This window comes from Denticeps clupeoides, chromosome 5 (assembly GCF_900700375.1).
Source record: "Denticeps clupeoides chromosome 5, fDenClu1.1, whole genome shotgun sequence".
Taxonomy (NCBI): domain Eukaryota; kingdom Metazoa; phylum Chordata; class Actinopteri; order Clupeiformes; family Denticipitidae; genus Denticeps; species Denticeps clupeoides.
This window is the reverse complement of record NC_041711.1, coordinates 30,507,917-30,527,073: the sequence shown is the minus strand read 5'-3', so window position 1 is coordinate 30,527,073 and position 19,157 is coordinate 30,507,917. Positions and strand designations below refer to the sequence as shown.

At 46.0% G+C, this 19,157-nt stretch overlaps 1 protein-coding gene across 1 annotated transcript in view; it reads right to left on the bottom strand.

Annotated features, from left to right (window-relative positions):
* Positions 1 to 261: 261 nt before the first annotated feature.
* stt3b (STT3 oligosaccharyltransferase complex catalytic subunit B) overlaps positions 262 to 19,157 on the bottom strand; it is a 30,844-nt gene continuing 11,948 nt past the window's right edge. Inside the window, 16 exon segments of the mRNA XM_028979106.1 lie at positions 262 to 442; positions 757 to 963; positions 1,096 to 1,209; positions 1,279 to 1,452; positions 1,606 to 1,777; positions 2,647 to 2,764; positions 2,767 to 2,833; positions 3,123 to 3,334; positions 3,418 to 3,572; positions 5,140 to 5,188; positions 6,201 to 6,347; positions 6,442 to 6,540; positions 11,097 to 11,196; positions 13,225 to 13,290; positions 14,274 to 14,561; positions 15,672 to 15,780. Of these exon segments, the coding sequence (XP_028834939.1) occupies positions 362 to 442; positions 757 to 963; positions 1,096 to 1,209; positions 1,279 to 1,452; positions 1,606 to 1,777; positions 2,647 to 2,764; positions 2,767 to 2,833; positions 3,123 to 3,334; positions 3,418 to 3,572; positions 5,140 to 5,188; positions 6,201 to 6,347; positions 6,442 to 6,540; positions 11,097 to 11,196; positions 13,225 to 13,290; positions 14,274 to 14,561; positions 15,672 to 15,780 (2,158 nt within the window). The 3' untranslated portion in view covers positions 262 to 361.

Sequence of the window (19,157 nt, the reverse complement as noted above, 5' to 3'; positions counted from 1 at the left end):
AATGGTTGCTTTTGGGAATGGAAAGTGCTCGTCTTGTTCACCAGCACATTCAAGTTTAAAACCACCAAAAAAAATTATATATATATATATGCGCGAGTGGAAAGGTGGTCCGAATATAAATGGCTGCACAGGCTGACTAACCCCTCCCCCTCAAACGGGTGCACTCAGATCACAGAGCTCCTCGTCGCCACGCCAACCATGCACCTCGTGGTGCACACTTCCCCCCCATGAGCTTTCTCCAGACGACGGTGTCTCTTCTTCTTCTTCTTCCTGGAGTACTTGCTTGCCGCGTTTTCATTGTCTTTTTTTTTTACATTTTTTTTTTTTTTATTCTCATTTGCCGTCCCTTTCTGACCAATCACTAAACGGATCTCTTGTTTGGTCTCTTGCCTCTTTTTAAACTAAGTTTGTTTTTGATGAAGCCCCTCTTCTTCTTGGACGTCTGCACAGGAGAGAAAACAAAAATCAGCAATCGTTTTTAATCTAAATAAGTTATTTAGATTAAATAATTTATGAATCCACCCCATTTACACTGAATCTGACCAACACCCAAAGGAACAGCCACTTTCATTCAATTACAAATGACTGAATTAATAGTACCGCCCACCCCGTTAGATAAGATAATGACAAAGATTTATCTTGTCACTTCGAAAGGAACAAAGAAAGTTAAGGTGCAGTCGACTCAGTGTGAGGCGTAAGGTTAAAAGAAACAAGAAAGAAAAATGTAATTAAAAAGGTGCTATGAAATGAACAGACCTTTTTGGATATGTACTTCTGCTTCTGGCTGAGGTTGCGGGGTTTGTGGTCCAGTCCCTGCCGGTTGTCCTCCTTCTTGACTCGGTAGATGCGCACCAGCCAGTGCTCAGAGGTGAAGGCTTCCTCCAGGTGCTTCAGGCGGATGTCCTTGTTGCCAATCTCAGCATTCCGTGTACGGTCAAAGCCTGGCGGTGTGCGGAAGTCCAGCTGGAGGGAGAGGAAAGATGAGGGGAAAAATAATTATAAATGAACACCTACACAATTCTTCCACCAAAACCTCTACTAGAAACCATGCCGCACCCCCCCAATGTTGCAGTGGTGTTGGGACACACAGCTCACCTGCATCTCCCCGAAGCGATAATAGGACATCTTATACATCAGACAGTTAAGCAGTGTGGGTGAACCAGCCTTATCCACCCTGAACTCCCCCTGCGGGGTGAAGTAGTCGCTCTCCTGAGGAAGAGAAGGAACCCCGTTAGAAAACGGAGACCGAGGCATTCAGAAAATCTCACGATGACATACCCGGATGTCCTTGGGGTGCTCCCCTTCTGCAATGCGCACCATCCAAAGGAACTTGTTGATATCGTCTCCAGAATATCCAATCACACCGCCGAATATGATGAGGACATAGTCCACATCCAGAGACTTCATAATCTCATATGCTGCGCTCTCATTGGAAGACATCGCCTTCCCAACCTGCACACGGCCAGGAAGAGGAGATGTGAGACTGATGTCCACTAGGTGGAGACATTGGTTCATTTTTCAGGTACTGTGACACAGCACACAGCACCCTCAAAATAGCTTACAAAATGAGTGAAAATCATAAACGGTTGCTATGGATGCCCTCACCAGTGCTATATGACTGTTGTTCCACGTGTTGTTGTCCACCAGTGTTGTGCGGTTTGCCATGCCGGCTATCTGATACCCATAATCCCACCAGGACATGACTCTGGCATGTTCGTCTGTGTTCTGTCGTAGCCAGTAGTAAGCCTCACGGAAATCATCCAGAATATTTCTTGATCTACGGGGGCAGACAGGTGCAAATGAACAAAATTACGTTTTATAGTTATTTCAATAAATTAGTTCTAAAAGGCCATTTAAAAAAAGCTACACAATGTTGGGCATGTTGCCCAGTACCTTATTTTCAGTGATTTTTTACTGCATTTGCTTCTTGTCATCATGTAAATGCTTTTCATGTAGTGCTTCACAGCTTGTATGGACCAGTTACACAGCTCAAGTGCAGCTAGTGGAGACTTCATATGAAGTAAATGAATGAAAGTTTATAACAAAGCTAATACACTAAAATAGTAATACTGCAGAAGGACATTAACAGTAAAGCCCTGAGAGGAGCAGGGCCTCGCTCCACGACAGCAGGTGGTCAGACGTCCTACTAAACCCCTAAAGATGTATCGGTGTGAGTGGCCCCTCCCAGCTTGGCACGATCCAGGTCGGCAAGAGGTTGGTGTCCACGGGGAGGAAGAAGCATCGGCAGATGAAATGTGGGGTAAACACTTCACCGCATGGACTTGGCAAGCGTTTTGCAACACCTCAGCAAAGCAGACTAAATACCACCGGAGACGCTGATGTTCTTTTAAATCCTTTCAGGAAGCACGACTGTCATTTGGGGGAGCAGCCCATGAACAACATTATTATTTTTATTACATTATATATATTTTGAGGTGATTCATAACGGACCGCTGGAGATGGGGTGTCAAATGGGGATTGCACGCGCGCAGACAACTGAACTCATTAACGCTCCATACAGAATCGCTAATTCAAACTAGTTATCAAGTCCTGAATGTTTATTTCAATTTTTTTTTTTAAAAAGGTTGCTGTAATGTGGTATAAATGGCGCTCCATGAGTCATACACTGAGTAAAGGCGGTCTCACCCATCATGGTTGTAGGAGGCCAGCACCACACTGGGGCTGGAGTAGGCGTTGCTGGTGACCCAGGTGCAGTGCACAGCGAACATCATGAGCAGCATGAGCATCAGCATGGTGACGATGCTTTAATGTTGGGACCCAGGCCCTCCTCTGCTTTCTCCTGCTCAGACACGTGTTTCCGAACCTTTCCCGCCTTCAGTGGAGGAAAAGTGAAAGCGAAATGACTGTCATTGTGAAACACTGCAGCACAGAAAATGGTGACACAACAAAATGTGTCCTCCGCATTTAACCATCACCCTTGGTGAGCAGTGGGCAGCCATGACAGGCGCCTGGGGGAGCAGTGTGTGGGGACGGTGCTTTGCTCAGTGGGACCTTGGCAGCTGGGGATTCGAACCGGCAACCTTCTGATTACGGGGCTGCTTCCCCGGGGGTTCAGTATGACTACAGCTATATCTTTATAACACACACACAAACTTGCTAACCTTGTCATACAAATTTCCGGAGTTCCGCTTGTCATCCTCGTCGCTGCTGTCCTCAGCAGGCGGCTTCTCTCTCTTCATGTCATCTCCAAGGTAGTGTTCGAAGACGTTGGAGAAGGCGATGGCAGACAGCATGCAGACCACCGGCGTTAGGGTCAGCATCAGCCGCACCATGACGCCAGCAAAGTAGACGGCGCTGATGGCATACAGGGCCACTAGAGGGCAGCACATCGGGAGGAGAGTTCACTTCCAAATTCTACGTATTAACCTCTCAGCTCCTGCATATTCGCACACTTACCAAAAACGCGCTCATCATTGATGTTCTTGATGCAGAACCACAGGCCTGCAGGGAAGGTGCAGACCAGAATGTGCAGGTCAAAGAAGAAGGACACCCAGGTCGTGGGCTGGTGCTCAGACACAGAGGCAATAATCGGGATGTGGATCTTCGCGTAGCTGCGGGACAAAACGTCAAGGAGAGCCACTTCAATCCAGATACCTCATCAATAAGCCTTCCTGAGGTGGACACAACCGCCCCGGCAGTGGGAGCCGCTCTAATTAAACAGCGCAGCAGCGGCGGCCATTTAAAGGCTGGTCAGGTATAACAGCGGCGGCAGATGAGGCCACACCACTCAACACTCCACTGAGCAGTCTAATGTGCTTCCACACACATGAGGAAACAGAAATTTGTGTTCTTTTTGGCAATTGTAAAGTTGGATTTTCAGAAGCTGGGGAGGGGCTGAGTAAGGCAAATTATCAGGGTTCAAGAAAAAGGGGTGTATTTTTATGCGGATGAGGCGACATCATGGTGTCTTTGATTAAACACAATGCGACCGCCCTGAATTCAGATGAATTACCAGCCACGCCAGACACACAGCAGCACGTGTCCACACCAGGCGAGTCTCACAGTGAGCATTACAACCGTAATCACTCAGAATGACCGGCTACACCGCTGGAGCTCCGAAAGCTCCCATTAACCCCAACAGAGCAGACTGCGGGACCCCTGCTGTCCTGTTGTGAATCGGGGACCAACCAGACTGAGTGGGTTATATAAGGAATGTAATGGTGATCAGTCAAAAGTGATTTAAAGTCAGATGCGCACTTAAGATAATGGTCTACAGAAATGAAATGAAAATAAATAAAAACTTTACAATTTAGAAGTTATCAGAAGCTTAAAATGAATGTTTCAGTACACAAATAGATCTGCCGAGCTGAGTCACTGCGATACTGAACACATAAATTCCTCATCCTGTATTAGTGCTGACTAGGGTAAAAGTGAGCTATTACATTGGGGACAATAGTCGGTTTATAGAAAAACTGACGTGATGGGCTGGAAACGATCGTTGTGGCTTTAAACGGAAGGCGGTTTAAAACGTATCGTGCAACAAAACACTTAGGATTAAGCTTCCATTAAGTGGTATTCCGTGAACATAACGCGGCGACTTAAGGGCGTCGTTTTCTCTCATGTAGTCTTGCAGTTTGACACGTTATGAAGCAGGTAAATCACGAGTGCTGATCGTGGGCTTTGATGAGACAGCCCCTGTCACATTTGATGCGTGATAATAAATTTTCAGCACCAGGCTCGGAGCAGCGATGCTACGGGCTGCTTTTTAACGACTGTATGCGGGACACGAGCGGTGTTATCAGCGCTATCAGCGGAATGTGAGCAGGAGCCCAACTGCCAACAGTGACCCGGGTCCGGCGGATGCTGGCCACTCTGGATAACAGGATCACTGCAGTACATGTTGGGGGGGGTCTTTTATCAGGCTTTAACAGACAAAAACTCACCACCCGTTTCCTGATAATCGTATCCAGGCATCGATAAACCAAATCAAGGAACAGCAAGATCACAAAGTGGCGCTATTTTTGGACTATTAACATATACATACATATACACACACACACACACACACACACACACACACATAAAAATGAACAGATGGTGATATGCTAGCGAAGAGCCCCAATGAATAGCAGCCATTGTGTGCTGGTAATTTGCAAAAGAGGGAAAGACTGCACTTACCCAGTGTCCCACAGTGAGTAGAATCGCCCACTCCACGGAGCAATGTAGCCTACATAACACAGCACACACACACACACACACACACACACACACACACACACACACACACTCGGATCAGGATTAAAGAACACGAACATCGCACAAATCCAGAAAGCACCCAGCGGTTTGAGGGACGTCTGACGGCGCGCCGCTTTCCCCTCACGTAGCTGCAGCGAGGACTTTAATTAATATCCAGCGTGGGCCAGCGCGCAGAGAGGCTGGTGGCGAAGGGAAGGGGGGCTGGGTGGGGAACCCGTTAATGAGCTTGGAACAGGCCTTGGGTCTGAATGAGTGGGGCTGCACAATGATTAACTGAGGTGGGGGGGGTGGGGGGGGGGGGGGGGGGGGGGGGGGGATCTGCTCATCACTGCACTCACTGGAGACAGCCGGCAGCCACGGCATCAGCCTGGTGGTTTGTGTGTTTCGGAAGTTCATCAATCTGACTGGGAATTAGGGCCACGAGGACGTGGCGGGCACATTTTGGAGTTGCTGAATGATGATTAGGTGAAGACGGGGGATTTTCAGACTGTGCCATTTGGTTAAATTAACTTGACAGTAACTGACTTACTAAAGTCACCCCCCTATTATTAGTTTTACTTTTTATTCTATCCAAAATTGCATTGATCCCTCATGACAAAAAATGTCATTGCTATCACATAACATGCCTATTCTGCCCTACCCTTCACATAAATAATGCAAATTTGCAACAGTGGTAATAATATCTGAGGATGTGGGGTATGTATTTTGTGTGCACACATGCATAGACCAGGGATAGACTTTAGATCAAAGATGGGCGATAAATAAATAATTTGGCCATTCATCAAAATTTGAATATTGACATTTTCAATGCACTCAGGTATTAATTTTCAAAGCACTTCTACTGATAACATGTCCATGAGTCCTTTAAATATCTAAAGCAACCCCTGCCCCAACCCCTCAGATACAGTTAAGCCTATTAAGAGTAATTAATTGCAGTATTGAAATGCGGAACTGCATGCTGTGCCCTAGCATTGGGCGCTCACCTGTATACGTCAGGTATATGACCGTGAAGAAGACCACCCCTGCAGCTAAAGACACGCCCAGGAAGAAGAGCGTCTGGAACTCCTGCCTGGTCAGTCTGTCCTTCAGGTACTGCAGGAAGGCATATGCCTGGAGCAGTGCAAACACACCTAAAACGTGCACACACACACAAAGAACAAAGTGAGTCTGATGTGGCAGCTCTTTCTCTGAAGCTACTCCATTTAACAAAGGGCCAAGTTTTACCTGCTGCTGCCATGTGCTCACTGGTCCTGATTGGCTGAAAGCCCACAAACGGAATCTGCATGGAAAGCACCAGGCCCACAATATAGAACGTACTGTAAGCTAGAAGCAAGAAAGAAAAAGACGAGCAATGAGCAAGAGGGCTGAAAGTGAAGTGTCTCCTTCACACATTACACAATAAACAGCTCAGATATGGAGCAAATTGCATTTAATTTCAGGTTCAAATCCCTTTAAACATACTTAAACACGCTCAATACCCTGTGCAGTTCAGGTTACAGAAACCTAACTAGGTGAGGGCTATTTCCTGATAAGTTGGCATCGTAAAAACCCTTTCTGAAGGATTTGGAACAGGAATCCAGCAAATCAATAAAGTGGGGCACAGAGCTTCCACAGGGCTGTGCAGAGTGTTGAGGGAGAAACGGCAGGAACCGAGCCCCAACATAATGGACGCTGTTACACAACCAAAAGCCTCTGTATTTAACAACTCTCTTCCAAATGCCATTTGTGGCAGCAAACAATACAAAATCAGAAGAGCTTCAAAAGCACAACGGCGTGAACGATTGAACAAAGGGGGCAGGTGCATTGTCAAGTGGATCTCTGTATAAGAATATAAGCCTGTCTATGTTGAGCAATATGTGATTACCTTTATCTACTGATTATTCAGGCTGTCTTAATTAATTTATACATTTAAACCTGCCATTTCCTTTCTTGTAAGACCATTTTATTTTAGTGCTTAGCATGGAAACGATTAAATGCCCAGAGTTCAGCAGAATGCAATGTACTTGGTACCAATTTTTGATTCATAAACCACCCTCAGTTCAATACATTTGTTTCCACAAGAGTATTACAGTTACTTTTCTCTTTCAAATCAAGCCTCAGCAACTGTGGCAGTAAAATAACACATTTGTGGGGCACTTCTGGCAACACGGCACCAGCAATTCTACATTATTACAGGTGCGACAGCTATAAAGTACTATGGAGAAGAATGAATAACATGGTGTGGCAGTACGTTTTGCAACCAATCTCGTAACCGGCTGAAACCAGATCTTCACTAAGTGTTCTTGTCAGAGAGTGCCGTACTCCTTGTGCTTTTTTCGTTTGAATTACATTTTTGGATTTGGCTCCACCCTCACCATTTACATGACTGGTGACCTGAATTCATGTAATGAAAACCATAAATAAGCACTAATTAAAAAAAAAAAAAAAAAAGAATCTATTTTATTATTTATTTTAACACTTCTATTAATTGGTTATAGAACCAATTATAGACGAGGGTCTTTACTGCTGTAAAGTCTGACAGTGAGACTTTGAGCTCTTTTATGTCTTTTATGGCATTTGGCAGACGCCCTTATGCAGAGCAACTTACAACGTGCTTTCATGTTACCATGAAGCGATGAAGTAATCAGTTCTGGTTCACTAGATCTCAAACCATGAATACAATTATTTTATTTCACTCTGTTGTTGTAGTCAGACAATGCGACACAAGTCGCACTATAACAAAGTTTCAAGTTAGTCTTGAAGTACTGTCTGAAGAGCAAGGTCTTAAAAGCTGCCGTTTGAAAATACTCAGCGACTGTGCTGTTCTGACCTCGAGGGGAAGTTCATTCTACCACCTCGGGTCAAGACAGAAGAGTCTAGATGAGTGTCTTCCTCGTACCTTCAGCGGTGGAGGGACCAGGCGAGCAGTACCGGAGGGTCGGAGAGTGAGATGTGCGGTGTGAGGTATAATAATGGCTCTGAGGTAGGCTGGTAGTACCCCGTGTTCGGCTTTGTAGGCCAGCATCAGTATTTTGAATCTGATGCAGGCAGGTACTGGAAGTCAGATTTGGGAGCGTAGCAGTCTGGGTGTGTGGAAGAATTTGGGAAGGCTGAAAGTTGTACAGACCGGCATTCGGGAGGTAGACCTGCTAGAAGGGAGTTACAGTAATCCAGTCATGACATTACTAGGGTCTGAACAGGTATCTGGGTGGCCTGTATTGATAAATAAGGGTGATGTGAGCCGAGGAAAAGAGTTGGTTGTTTATAGTTACTCCAAGGTTGCATGCAGGTGAAAATCTGCAGAAATGAATATTAATTCTGATATTATTTGTTTGGTGGGATTGAGTTTGAGATGATGGACTGCCATTCAATATAAAACACCAGACATGCAGAATTTGGGAAGTGGCATGTAAAGCATAATCAGCATAGCAGTGGTAGGATAACCCATGTGAGGAAATGACCTCACCAAGTGATCTCACATAGAGGGAGAAAAAGAGGAGAACCGAGAACTTAGCCCTGCGGACCGCCAGTGGATCCTTGGCAAGACCACTCGAGGTAGGAAGGAAACCAAATTTCAAGTTTCTTCAAGATAGAAAGGAGAGACTTAAGATGAACTGTCAAATGCTGCAGAGAGGTTGAGGAGAATAAGAACAGATGCTGATCTGGCTGCATGTGGCTTCTCAGAAACAGACAGAAGGGCTGTCTCAGTAGAATCATCTGCTCGGATGCCAGACTGGTTGGGACAGATGAAGTGACAGCTGATTGTAGACAAAGTGCTCAAGAAATGAGAGAAGAGACACTGGTCTGTAGTTGTCGTCTGCAGGATCAGCGGCAGGTCTCTTTAGGATTGGAAGAACCCTGGCTGTTTTAAAGACAGACGGTACATGACCAGATGTAATTAAACCATTTACGATGTGAGAAATGAAGGGGATGAGGACAGGAGAGATTGTTTGGAGTATTGTGGAGGGAATTGGATCCAGTGGGCAGGTAGCTGGATTGCCTGTAGATATGACCTGGATTATTTCATCTGATGTAAGCTTTGAAAATTGTTCCAGGGCAGTCAGGGAGTCTTCAGGGAGTAGAGCAGGGGTTGTGGTGCTGAAGAATGTCTGGCAGATTTGCTCAGAAGTTGGCGAAATCTTCAGCGGTTACAGAAGATGGAGCAAGGAGAGTTGGAGGGTTCAACAGAGATGAGAATATGTTGTGGAGTTTTTGAGGACTGTGGGCAGAAGTTTCCAGTTTTGCCTTGTAAAAAGCAGATTTGGCAGAGGTGAGGTTAGTGGAGAAGTTGCAGAGGAGATGCTGATAATGCAGCAGGTCCGAGTCAAGCTATGATTTCTTATATTTCCTCTCTGCTGCTCTTAGTTCCCATTGACTGCTGTGCAGTGTATCAGAGAGCCAGGGAGCAGTGAGAGAATCCTTAGAGAGAAGATGATCCAGAGTGTGTTATGAGCGTGTTAGTGGCTGCTTCCACTGCTAAGGAGACGAACGAGTCGGAGGTTGAAAGATGTGAACGAGTGCAGGAAGATACAGAGTGACGGTTATATCGAATGAAGGATGAAGGTAGAGTGAGGGTGAAGGACAAAGCCGTGGTCAGAGATGTGAAGTGGAGTGGAAGAAGGTTGGTAGGTGGAGAGGTACTACTGAATACCAGGTCCAGGACATTCCCTCTTTATGTGTGGAAGAGCTTCTGCTGTTGGTCAAGGAGAAACACTGGAGAAGGAGAAGGCAAGACTAACCGCAGCCTTACCGTTGTGCTGTAAAAGTGTGTGTGTGTGTGTGTGTGTGTGTGTGCGTACACACATCAGCAGGATGAAGCTGATTGCATATTGTCGTTGGTGATTGACTGTGCAGTCGAGAGGGTGGCAGGGCAGAGTCGGGCTTAGATTTCAATCCATTATGGAAAAACGAGGCGACGTCCTCATCACACCGTCTAAAGCGATGTGCAATTTACCTCCCTCCCCCTCCCTCAGCAAAGACACCGTCTTTAAAGTGTCTTTAAAGGTCACAGCTCCGCACAGAATGAATCAGCTATTCAGCCGATGAGGCTGTGAATCAAACAGATATGTGCTCCTCACCTGCAACCCCACCCCTGGCTAACACGGCTCCTCAGAGGAGCAGCAAATCTAATCGGGCGAGGAAATGAATTTTAGCAGGCATTAAAGTCCCCTCCGCAGTCTCTCCTGCCCTCCGTGCGCATAACTCATTTCATTCCGGCGGCCCAGCTCGAGGGTCGCCTCCAGACGCGGTGAATTAGCTTAACCTAACAGTCCCCGGGAGCACGGCGCCTTAAGAGCCTGAGCCACGCCATTATTCAATCAGTCAAAGCAATTAATGGTGCTGGATGACGGACGATCAGCGAGGAGTCGCCAGCCTCAAAGACGCGGGAAAACTTCCGGAAAACTTTCAACCAGTCACTATGGAGGAGAAAAATCCCTCCGAACTGACCGTTCTTTTGTACAAAAGGGGTCATGAAAAGAAATCTCTTCTCGGTGAGCAACGGGGCAGACGGGAAGCTCGGCGCGACGTACCTGTCTGGCTCCGGCTGTGATACGGGGCGCTCAAGTGTGTGTCTAACACACTGAAAGGGCCATGCCTGAGTGGGCCGACCGCAGGCCCTATGATTCACTCACTCACTTAGTGGGGAGGAGGGGGAGGAAGAGGGGGAGGAGCGGTCCGGTTGATATCACCGCTCTCTACAGCGCCTGCCTGAGGGGACGTGACTCATCCCGTGTCTCGGTGTTCGCGTGTGTTTGTTAGCTGTCAGTACGAGTGTGAGAGACAGAGAGAAAGTTACAGCCATGTGGACGGCAGTGGGAGTTGGTTGGTGGTGTGCGATTTGCATGAGAGGTGCGAGTGTGTGTGTGTGTGTGTGTGTTTGTACATGTCGGTGAACTCACCAATGTAGAGTCTCCTGCTAAAGCGCTGCATGAGAAGCAGCACAAACACGTGCAGGGGAATGAGGTTAATGATGAACACATATCCTCCCCATGCGGATACCTGCAAAACACACACACACACACACACACACACACACTAAACAAATCTGCTCTTAAATAAACACATTAAGCTTAAAAACATCTGCAGCACAGATGTTCAAGCAATCCTGTACTCACAAAAGCTTCAATATATTTGTCCAGGCAGAAGCATGAAACAACGTGCACACTCTCTCCATCTCTCTCTCTCTAGCCGAACCCATTTAACTGCTAACTTTAGAGCGCCTTGCCCCGTCTTTCTCCTCTACCATCCTTACGTGACCCCAGAACCTTCCCATCAGCCCCGGGGCCTGCAGTGGTCCTCACTGGAACAGATGGCTTGTGAGACTGTGGGACAGTGGCGGTGGGATGGTGGCCGCTGAATTATTAATGGCGCCAGCTTCTCTCCAATCGGGGGCGCGGCGCGTATTCATTACTGTATGGAACATGGCCCCCTGGAGTGGCGCGGCAAGGGGCGCCTGATAGATGGAGCCGGCGGTTCGATTATTTACGTTACATATTTCGGTAATGAGATCCGAGGGGCTGCCGTGAGAGGAGGTGCACACCGGGCTGACCCCCCCCCCTTCCACCGAAACGGTAATGGGGAAGCGGTAATGAGCCAAAGCACTCGAGGGGCTTTCAGCTCAAATTCGAAAGACCCTCTCTGCTAGACACGGAGCGCAGGCGAACCCAAAACACACACGCCGGTCATCCTGCGTCTCCAGTTACACCCTGCCGCAAAAGCAACACGTGCTTCCTGCTCCTTTCAGAGTCGGTGATCCTTTACCGTAAGCCGCTTTCAGGCGTTCCGCGGAACACCGAAACCTTCCAGACAGGAAGGGGGACAGAGCTGGCAGCGGAGAGGGAGCAGGGACTCGGTGAAGGAAGATGGACGCAGCAAGGACAGCCAAGCCTGGCGATACGGGAGTTAATCCTGTTCGCCAGACGTGAAGGGGCGTCCGCGTCGCGCTCACACAAGCAAAAGGCAGCGGACGGCGTCCATGTCCAATGACATTTTCCTCGACTTGAGAGCGGAGACCACGAGGCGGAGACGCAGAGTACCTGCAGAGCTATATGCTCACGTTTACTCACTCAGTAAAAATCACTAAAAAATGAATAATTAAAAAAGAAAAAAAAACTTTGAGAAGTTTGGCAAAGAGGTCCCTCCAGGATCTCGCGATGAACTTTTGAAAGTTGCGAACTAAAAATGCCCGAATTTGCGACAACCTTGACAAGTTGCAGTGGGCTTTCCTGGGGAAGGTTGCTGTAAAGCTGCTGAAATAACAGACGGTCAGGGTGATTTACCTCGCTGGTCGCGCATGTCTGCAGCTCTCTGCGAGCGCGTTGCGGCAGAAAAATGTCTTTCTTTCATTTGTGTTCCACCACAACGTCGCATTTGGTAGGAAATTGTGTAAAAGTGCAAGAGTGACGTTGGCATCAGCCAATTGAAGTGCAGTGGCTGTCTAGTATAAATAGGTCCTGAGAAGTGGATGTCAATGTCTTGGGGTTTTTTTTTTTTTAGGGTAAATGAGCAGCATTCCTGATGCACATGTCTGCATGTTTGGTAACATGGAAGTAAGACTGAATATGTTTGAGTGGCGCAAAACGTAGGAAGTGCTGAGATAGGTTAAAATAGCAAAAAAAAGTTCTGGTGATTCGACAAAAGTGCAAAACGCAAATAATTTTGCGCTGATTGGCTGAATTTGTGTTAATCGTTGCGATCGCAACATTGCAAATTCACGGAGGGACTTACTAAAGAGGCAGACAACGGGTTCAAAAAGGTGCTACTAGATGTGTAGATAAAGATAAGGAAGCAAAGTTCAAGTTGAAAAAGAGCTGACTTGGTTCGGGTAGAGCAAGGGGATTTCATGTAGAAACTGAATATATTAACATAAATACAATCTTTTGCTGGAAAAAAAAAATAAAGCATTGGAGCTATTCTGGTACCTCCCATGCTCATTTTTTTTGGTAATCAATTTGCAGGGACAGCTGCATGAATTAAATTAGGACCTTGGTGTTCTGTTAGATTAACCCATATCAAAGGTGTGCTTACCATGTAGAAATAAGAAAGGCAGCAGGCAATGGCCCAGAAGACAGATCCAGTCTTTACAGACTTCACCTGAATGAGAGAGCGAGAGAGGGAGGGAGATTAATGCTATTGTTAAATGCAATCGGAGTCAACGGAGAGAAAAAAAAAAAAAAGAGACGTCTCAAGCTCATTTGTGAATTATACATGACTGTTTTTTGGTGTGTGTGTTTTCTCCTTGATCCTCTCTGCCTCTGGCAGCAGCAGAGTGTGACTGAAGAGCAGGAGCGGTTGACTCAGCAACACAGAACAGTGTACAGAAGCACTGAGCAGCTGGCTGTCACCTCGTGGTGCCATCGAAAACTTGTATCTGCATCACAGCCACAGCTACACCTTACACACAGCACTTTCACAAATTAACCACAGTCTCCATTCCCAAAATATGTGGTCACACATAAATTCATGCATACACACACACACACACGACAGTCGGGCTTGTACAGCTACAGACACAACTTGCTTAATCTGCTTAACCAAAAAAAAAAAAAAAAAAAAACGTCAGATTTCTGAGCAGCTTTAAGAAAGTAGATTCCCCAAGTGTGATAAAATAAGATGTGCTGAGGATCATGGGACTTGGTGTGGCAGATGAATTATACTAGAAAAGCCAGTGGTTTCAGATTTCACACACTGGTCCTATAATTGGTTTCCAGAAATTTGACTCCATTCATGAATTTTTATGTTTACTGACGTAGTTGACCAGCCAGGTCCTCATTCATTTACGCCCTTATCCAGGGCGACTTACAATCAGTAGTTACAGAGACAGTCCTCCCCCCCTCGAGCAACTCAGGGTTAAGTGTCTTGCTCAGGGACACAATGAACCCGGGTCTTCTGGTTCATAGGTGAGTGTGTTACCAACTAGGCTACTACCAGCCCTCTGGTAAATGATGTAAATGTAAATGCAACGAAGGTCCTGGTAGCCCAATGGTAGTCCACCACTGGCGTTATCTAAAGACCATAAAAGAAAAAAACAGAGCAGCTGACCAGGTCCGACTCTCTGGACTGGACTTAGGACTCACCCACAGATAGTATGTGAACTGCAGGGCAAAAATGGCAATGCCCTCATTGTCAAAAGATCCTGCCACAGAGCGGGAGATGTATCCGGGCACGATGGCGATGAAGCAGGCGGCCAGCAGGCCGGCACCCTGGTTCCACAGCTCACGTGTGAGCAGGAAGGTGGAGATGGAGGTCAGGCCACTGAACACTGGGGCCAGGAACACGCACACGTCCCGGATGTGCACGGTTACGTTCAAAAGGTTCAGCACATAGTGGATCAGTCCCGCTGTCAGCATCAGACCTGGATAAACCTGCAAATTAGAGGAGACTCTTAGTCACAGACAAAATATAATAATAATAATAATAAATCACAAAATATCTACGATTTTAAGAAATTAACACAGGATGCAAAAAACTAACTTTAAGACGAGTAATATTGATTTGATAGTTGCAGTACAGGCCAAAAGTTTGGACACCTTCTCATTCAACGTGTTTTCTTTATTTTCGTGACCATTTACGTTGACCACACGTGTTCATTCATAGTTTTGATGCCTTCAGTGAGAATCTACCAACGTAAATGGTCATGAAAATAAAGAAAACACATTGCATGAGAAGGTGTGTCCAAACTTTTGGCCTGTACTATATGTATCTGTATGTTAATCAGATTTAAGTTTTCAATCGTTTCAAATCACATTGGAAAAAACATGTAAACTGTAACACACAATAACAATTCTCACAATAAGTGAGTAAAGTTGAAATGTGTTATTGTTGCACCCCCGTGCCTGATCCCACCAATCTCTTCTGCCCTCACCCTCTCTCTATAGCAGCTATTATAGTCTATGATGCAAAACAGAGCAGTGTGTAGATGCCATCAGCATCCTCCTCAGTCAGCATCTGAGAAAAAGGATAAATGATGAGGTGTCCAGCTGATGAGATGTTGAGGTTAAACCCCATAGTGTGCAGATACATGCAGAATCTGCACTGCGGCGACCGCGGTGGAAAATGAGCAGTGGCCGCAGCCTATAGGTCAGCCGTGGTCACCAAACCAGAGTCCTCGCGATCAGCAAAAGGAACACTCCATACCTCGCCACTCTCACTACAAGCGCAGTCGCTAAATTATTCAGCGCACCGGAGCCTGACTGAAAAATCAAAGGCGGCGATTAAGAGAGGCAATATAGGCACTGGCTGCCAGATAGCACTTGATCCAATACACCTCTCAACACAGACATCAATTACATTATGCATAGAGCAGACCATTTTTTATAACATTTGAAAGTGAAGTGATTGTCGTTGTGATACACTGCCGCACAGCACACTGTGCACACAACGAAATGTGACCTCGGCATTTCACCCATCACCCTTGGTGAGCAGTGGGCAGCCGTGGAACAGTGTGTGGGGACGGTGACGTGGTCTCTACTCACTGTGCCACCCACTATCCTGCCAAGAGGGTACCACGCCCGCTCGTCAAACCAGTTAAGGAACTCGTAGAATCCATTGGTTGTCAGGTGGTGTGTTGATCGGTAGTTGAACCTGTAGAGAAGGAGAGGGGTGGGTTAAAGTGCAGGCAGGTGCCGGTGAGGTCTCAGAAGGGCTGTACAAGCGGGACGGGGAAAATGAGAAGAGCGGATAATGAAGATGTGGGGGTGTTTGTGTGCATGCATGCAACACATATTCCCTGGTAGCTTATTACAGAAGGGGTGCAAACGCACCTGGAAAAAATGGAAGCAATTTCCATGTGTGGGTTCAACAAAGGAAACTGTGTGTGTGCGTGTCTGATACCTGAGAGAAAAATCGAAACGTCTAGACCTCAAAACACAAAAATAAGAGGAGGACTGTTAATCAAAAAGCTCATGGTGTCTTTTTCCGTTTGCCACCAGTGTTCCCATTGCCATTTTCTTTTTCACTTTGTTCGTGTTCATTTATTTTTATTTTCTTTTGCAATGCACTAAAGCATTCACGCACAGAAACACACACCCTAAAGGTACGTAGCAAACGTGCTGCCTGCTCATCGCAGATAATGGAGAGGGGAAGAAAAACACTTGCAGAGTAAAGTTCATTCTGGTACGCGTTCAACCACTCGTCTGAATCTAAACTCTGCATGAGTTGGAAGCAGAGAGGGACAAACAAAAAGGAACTAAATAAAATCAATACATTTAGAGAATATAATTATCCATTTCAGAGAAAAAAAAAAAATCTCTCTCTCTCTCAAAATCCCAACATTGCCATGGCATACAGGTGGAAAACTTGAAAATGGCAAAAGCAAAACCAAGCACAGCGTGGCAACACAAGGTCTGATGCAATTCACGGGTAGATTGACTTGCGGCATCATATTGGTTTCTTTTACTTAAGGGCATCAGTTCTGCTGTGTGTGTTTACAGGTGAGAAGCCCGCATGATCACTGCCTCGCCAACACACATACACAGACTCTGCAAAAGTGTGTATATCTTGCTGCTTGTAAATGATCTACTTAACTCTACATAAAAGCCTGTTAAAAGGTTAAGGGCAAAGGCTGTGCTGCCGAGCAACCCTGTAAAACAGCAGAGGACTAACCACCCAGATACATTGTGTGTTATACTAGATCTACATAGTTTCATAGTTCATTTAAATCAATAAAAAAACCAACACCACAAGTCCATAAGCATGTGCATTAAATGTGTAAAATGAACCCCACATTTAGCACCACTAAAATATGTATGTGGAATAATTTCCATATATATTGAAAAGTATAATCCTGGAAAATTCTGTACTTTGTATGGATGGTGACTGCTAAAATATAGATCATGAAAAAGACTATCACAATACTTACTGTGATGTCAATAGTAATGCTGCAGTTCTCTAAATTAATCCACAAGTGTATGAGTGAGGGCTAAAAACGACCTTGCCGTTTTTCTGCTACGATGACGTGAAAGTGAAGAGATTGTCATTGTGATGCACTGCAGCACAGCACATGGTGACTCAACTAAATGTGTCCTCTGCATTTAACCAATCACCCTTGGTGAGCAGTGGGCAGCCATAACAGGCACCCGGGGAGCAGTGTGGGGACGGTGCTTTACTCAGTGGCACCTTGGCGGTTCGGGATGTGAACAGACAACCTTCCTATTGCAGGTCCGCTTCCTTACACGGTGATTATGAAATAGTGGCTCGACTCAGGTTTAAGCACTAAATACCAGTGTATGAAGTGCGTATCACCAAAAGGTAGTGTCTCAAGATAATGATTTTTAAACCCCATTTGGCATAGTTTAAAAAAAAGGATGACCAATATTGCCAATAAATAACAAAATCTGAATTTTACTGAAATTTAATAAATGCTCTTCAATCCGCAGTATTCACGCAGGCCTATCAAATCAGACTTATTTTGTCCTAAATTTCTTGGAAATTTACTGTTTGCTTTTGTGCCCACTTGCCATAACCTTGATAATAAAACTGCGTGGAGTTTGCATGGACCCAAACAGGCCAGTGGTCCAGACAATGACATCCTCTTCGACCATAGCTGACCGCGCCTTTACATTGTGTTGGGGTGTGTGTGTGTGTGTGTGTGTGTGTGTGTGTGTGTGTGTGTCAATGTCCCACCTCAACAGGAAACACGTGTAATGGGCTGCAGCAGCCAGAAATGCGAATTATACACAATTCCACAATTTATTTGTTGGATTCCGCATTGCGGAAATCATTGGGCCCAATATTCAGGCAGGGGTCACAGAGCCAAGTGATACCAGTCTACACATTCACGCACAGACTAAAGAGCCACACCGATACGATCGCATTCAGCCTACCTGTCACAGAAACCGTAAGCTCGGTTAAGAAAGCAATGATGCAAGGCCCTTCGATCTCCATGGCAACAAGAGAAGTAACCAAGGAGCCCCACCAAGATTTTGGCCTGAGAGCTGGTAGCAGCAAATCATCCAATTACTGATCACTGTACCAAACACACTCAGATCACAGCAATAGGCTTGGACCAGGGCGGTATCTGGCAACGCTGTGATGCAGGCGAGCAGATCGGACAGACATCTGGGGATGGGAGGGGACAAAGATGAGCAGAATGGGACAGGAACAGGACCAGCGCCAACTGCATCTACATACCAGACAGATGTTAGCGCCACGGCTGGAAGCATCTCCAGCTTTGTGACACTCGCCGCGGCAGGCTGAACTCATGGCTGGAATCTAAAGCACAACACGTGTAGGAAAGACCACTAAAGAACTCCCTGATAATGGATTTTTGTATATCCAATATGGACATTTCCCAGGACTAACAATAACACTTTTGTATTTTGTAAAGAATTATAGAGCAAAATCTTGGGGACATCAGGGAACGTTTTTTTGTCATTGTGACATTTCACACCACAACACCTGGAGCCGTCTGCACTTATCCAATCATCCTATTGAGCAGTCAGCAGCCATGAATGGCGCCCGGGGAGCAGTGTGGGGGTGACAGTGCCTTTCTACAGGGGCCAGCATGGCTGCTCAGGATTTGAACCCGCAACCCTTTGGTTAAGTGTCCGCTTCTTTAGCCGCTAGGCCACCATTCATCATTTTAGAGCAGGGTTCACCAACCCTGGTTATGGAGAGCACTTATCCTGCACATCTTTGTGTCTAAACACACCTGATTCTCAAACCTTTCTCCTTCTTACCACCCGAATCAGGATCGAAGCTGTGAAGCTGCTCCCATGCGGGAGTAGGGTTGATGACTACTGCTTAGAAGAAATCAGTCCAGAACAGGGCATCTTGTTGGGTTTTATGTGGTTGAAGCCCCATAATCTAGAAATATAAAATTTTTAAGACATATAATACAGTGAGGCATGTCCGTTGTTCTATTGCAAAAAAAAAAAAAAAAAGTTTGCACTATTTACTAGATGCTACTGTTTATCCCTTTTCTGGTAATTACGGATTTTTAAAAACGAACGTAACAGTTC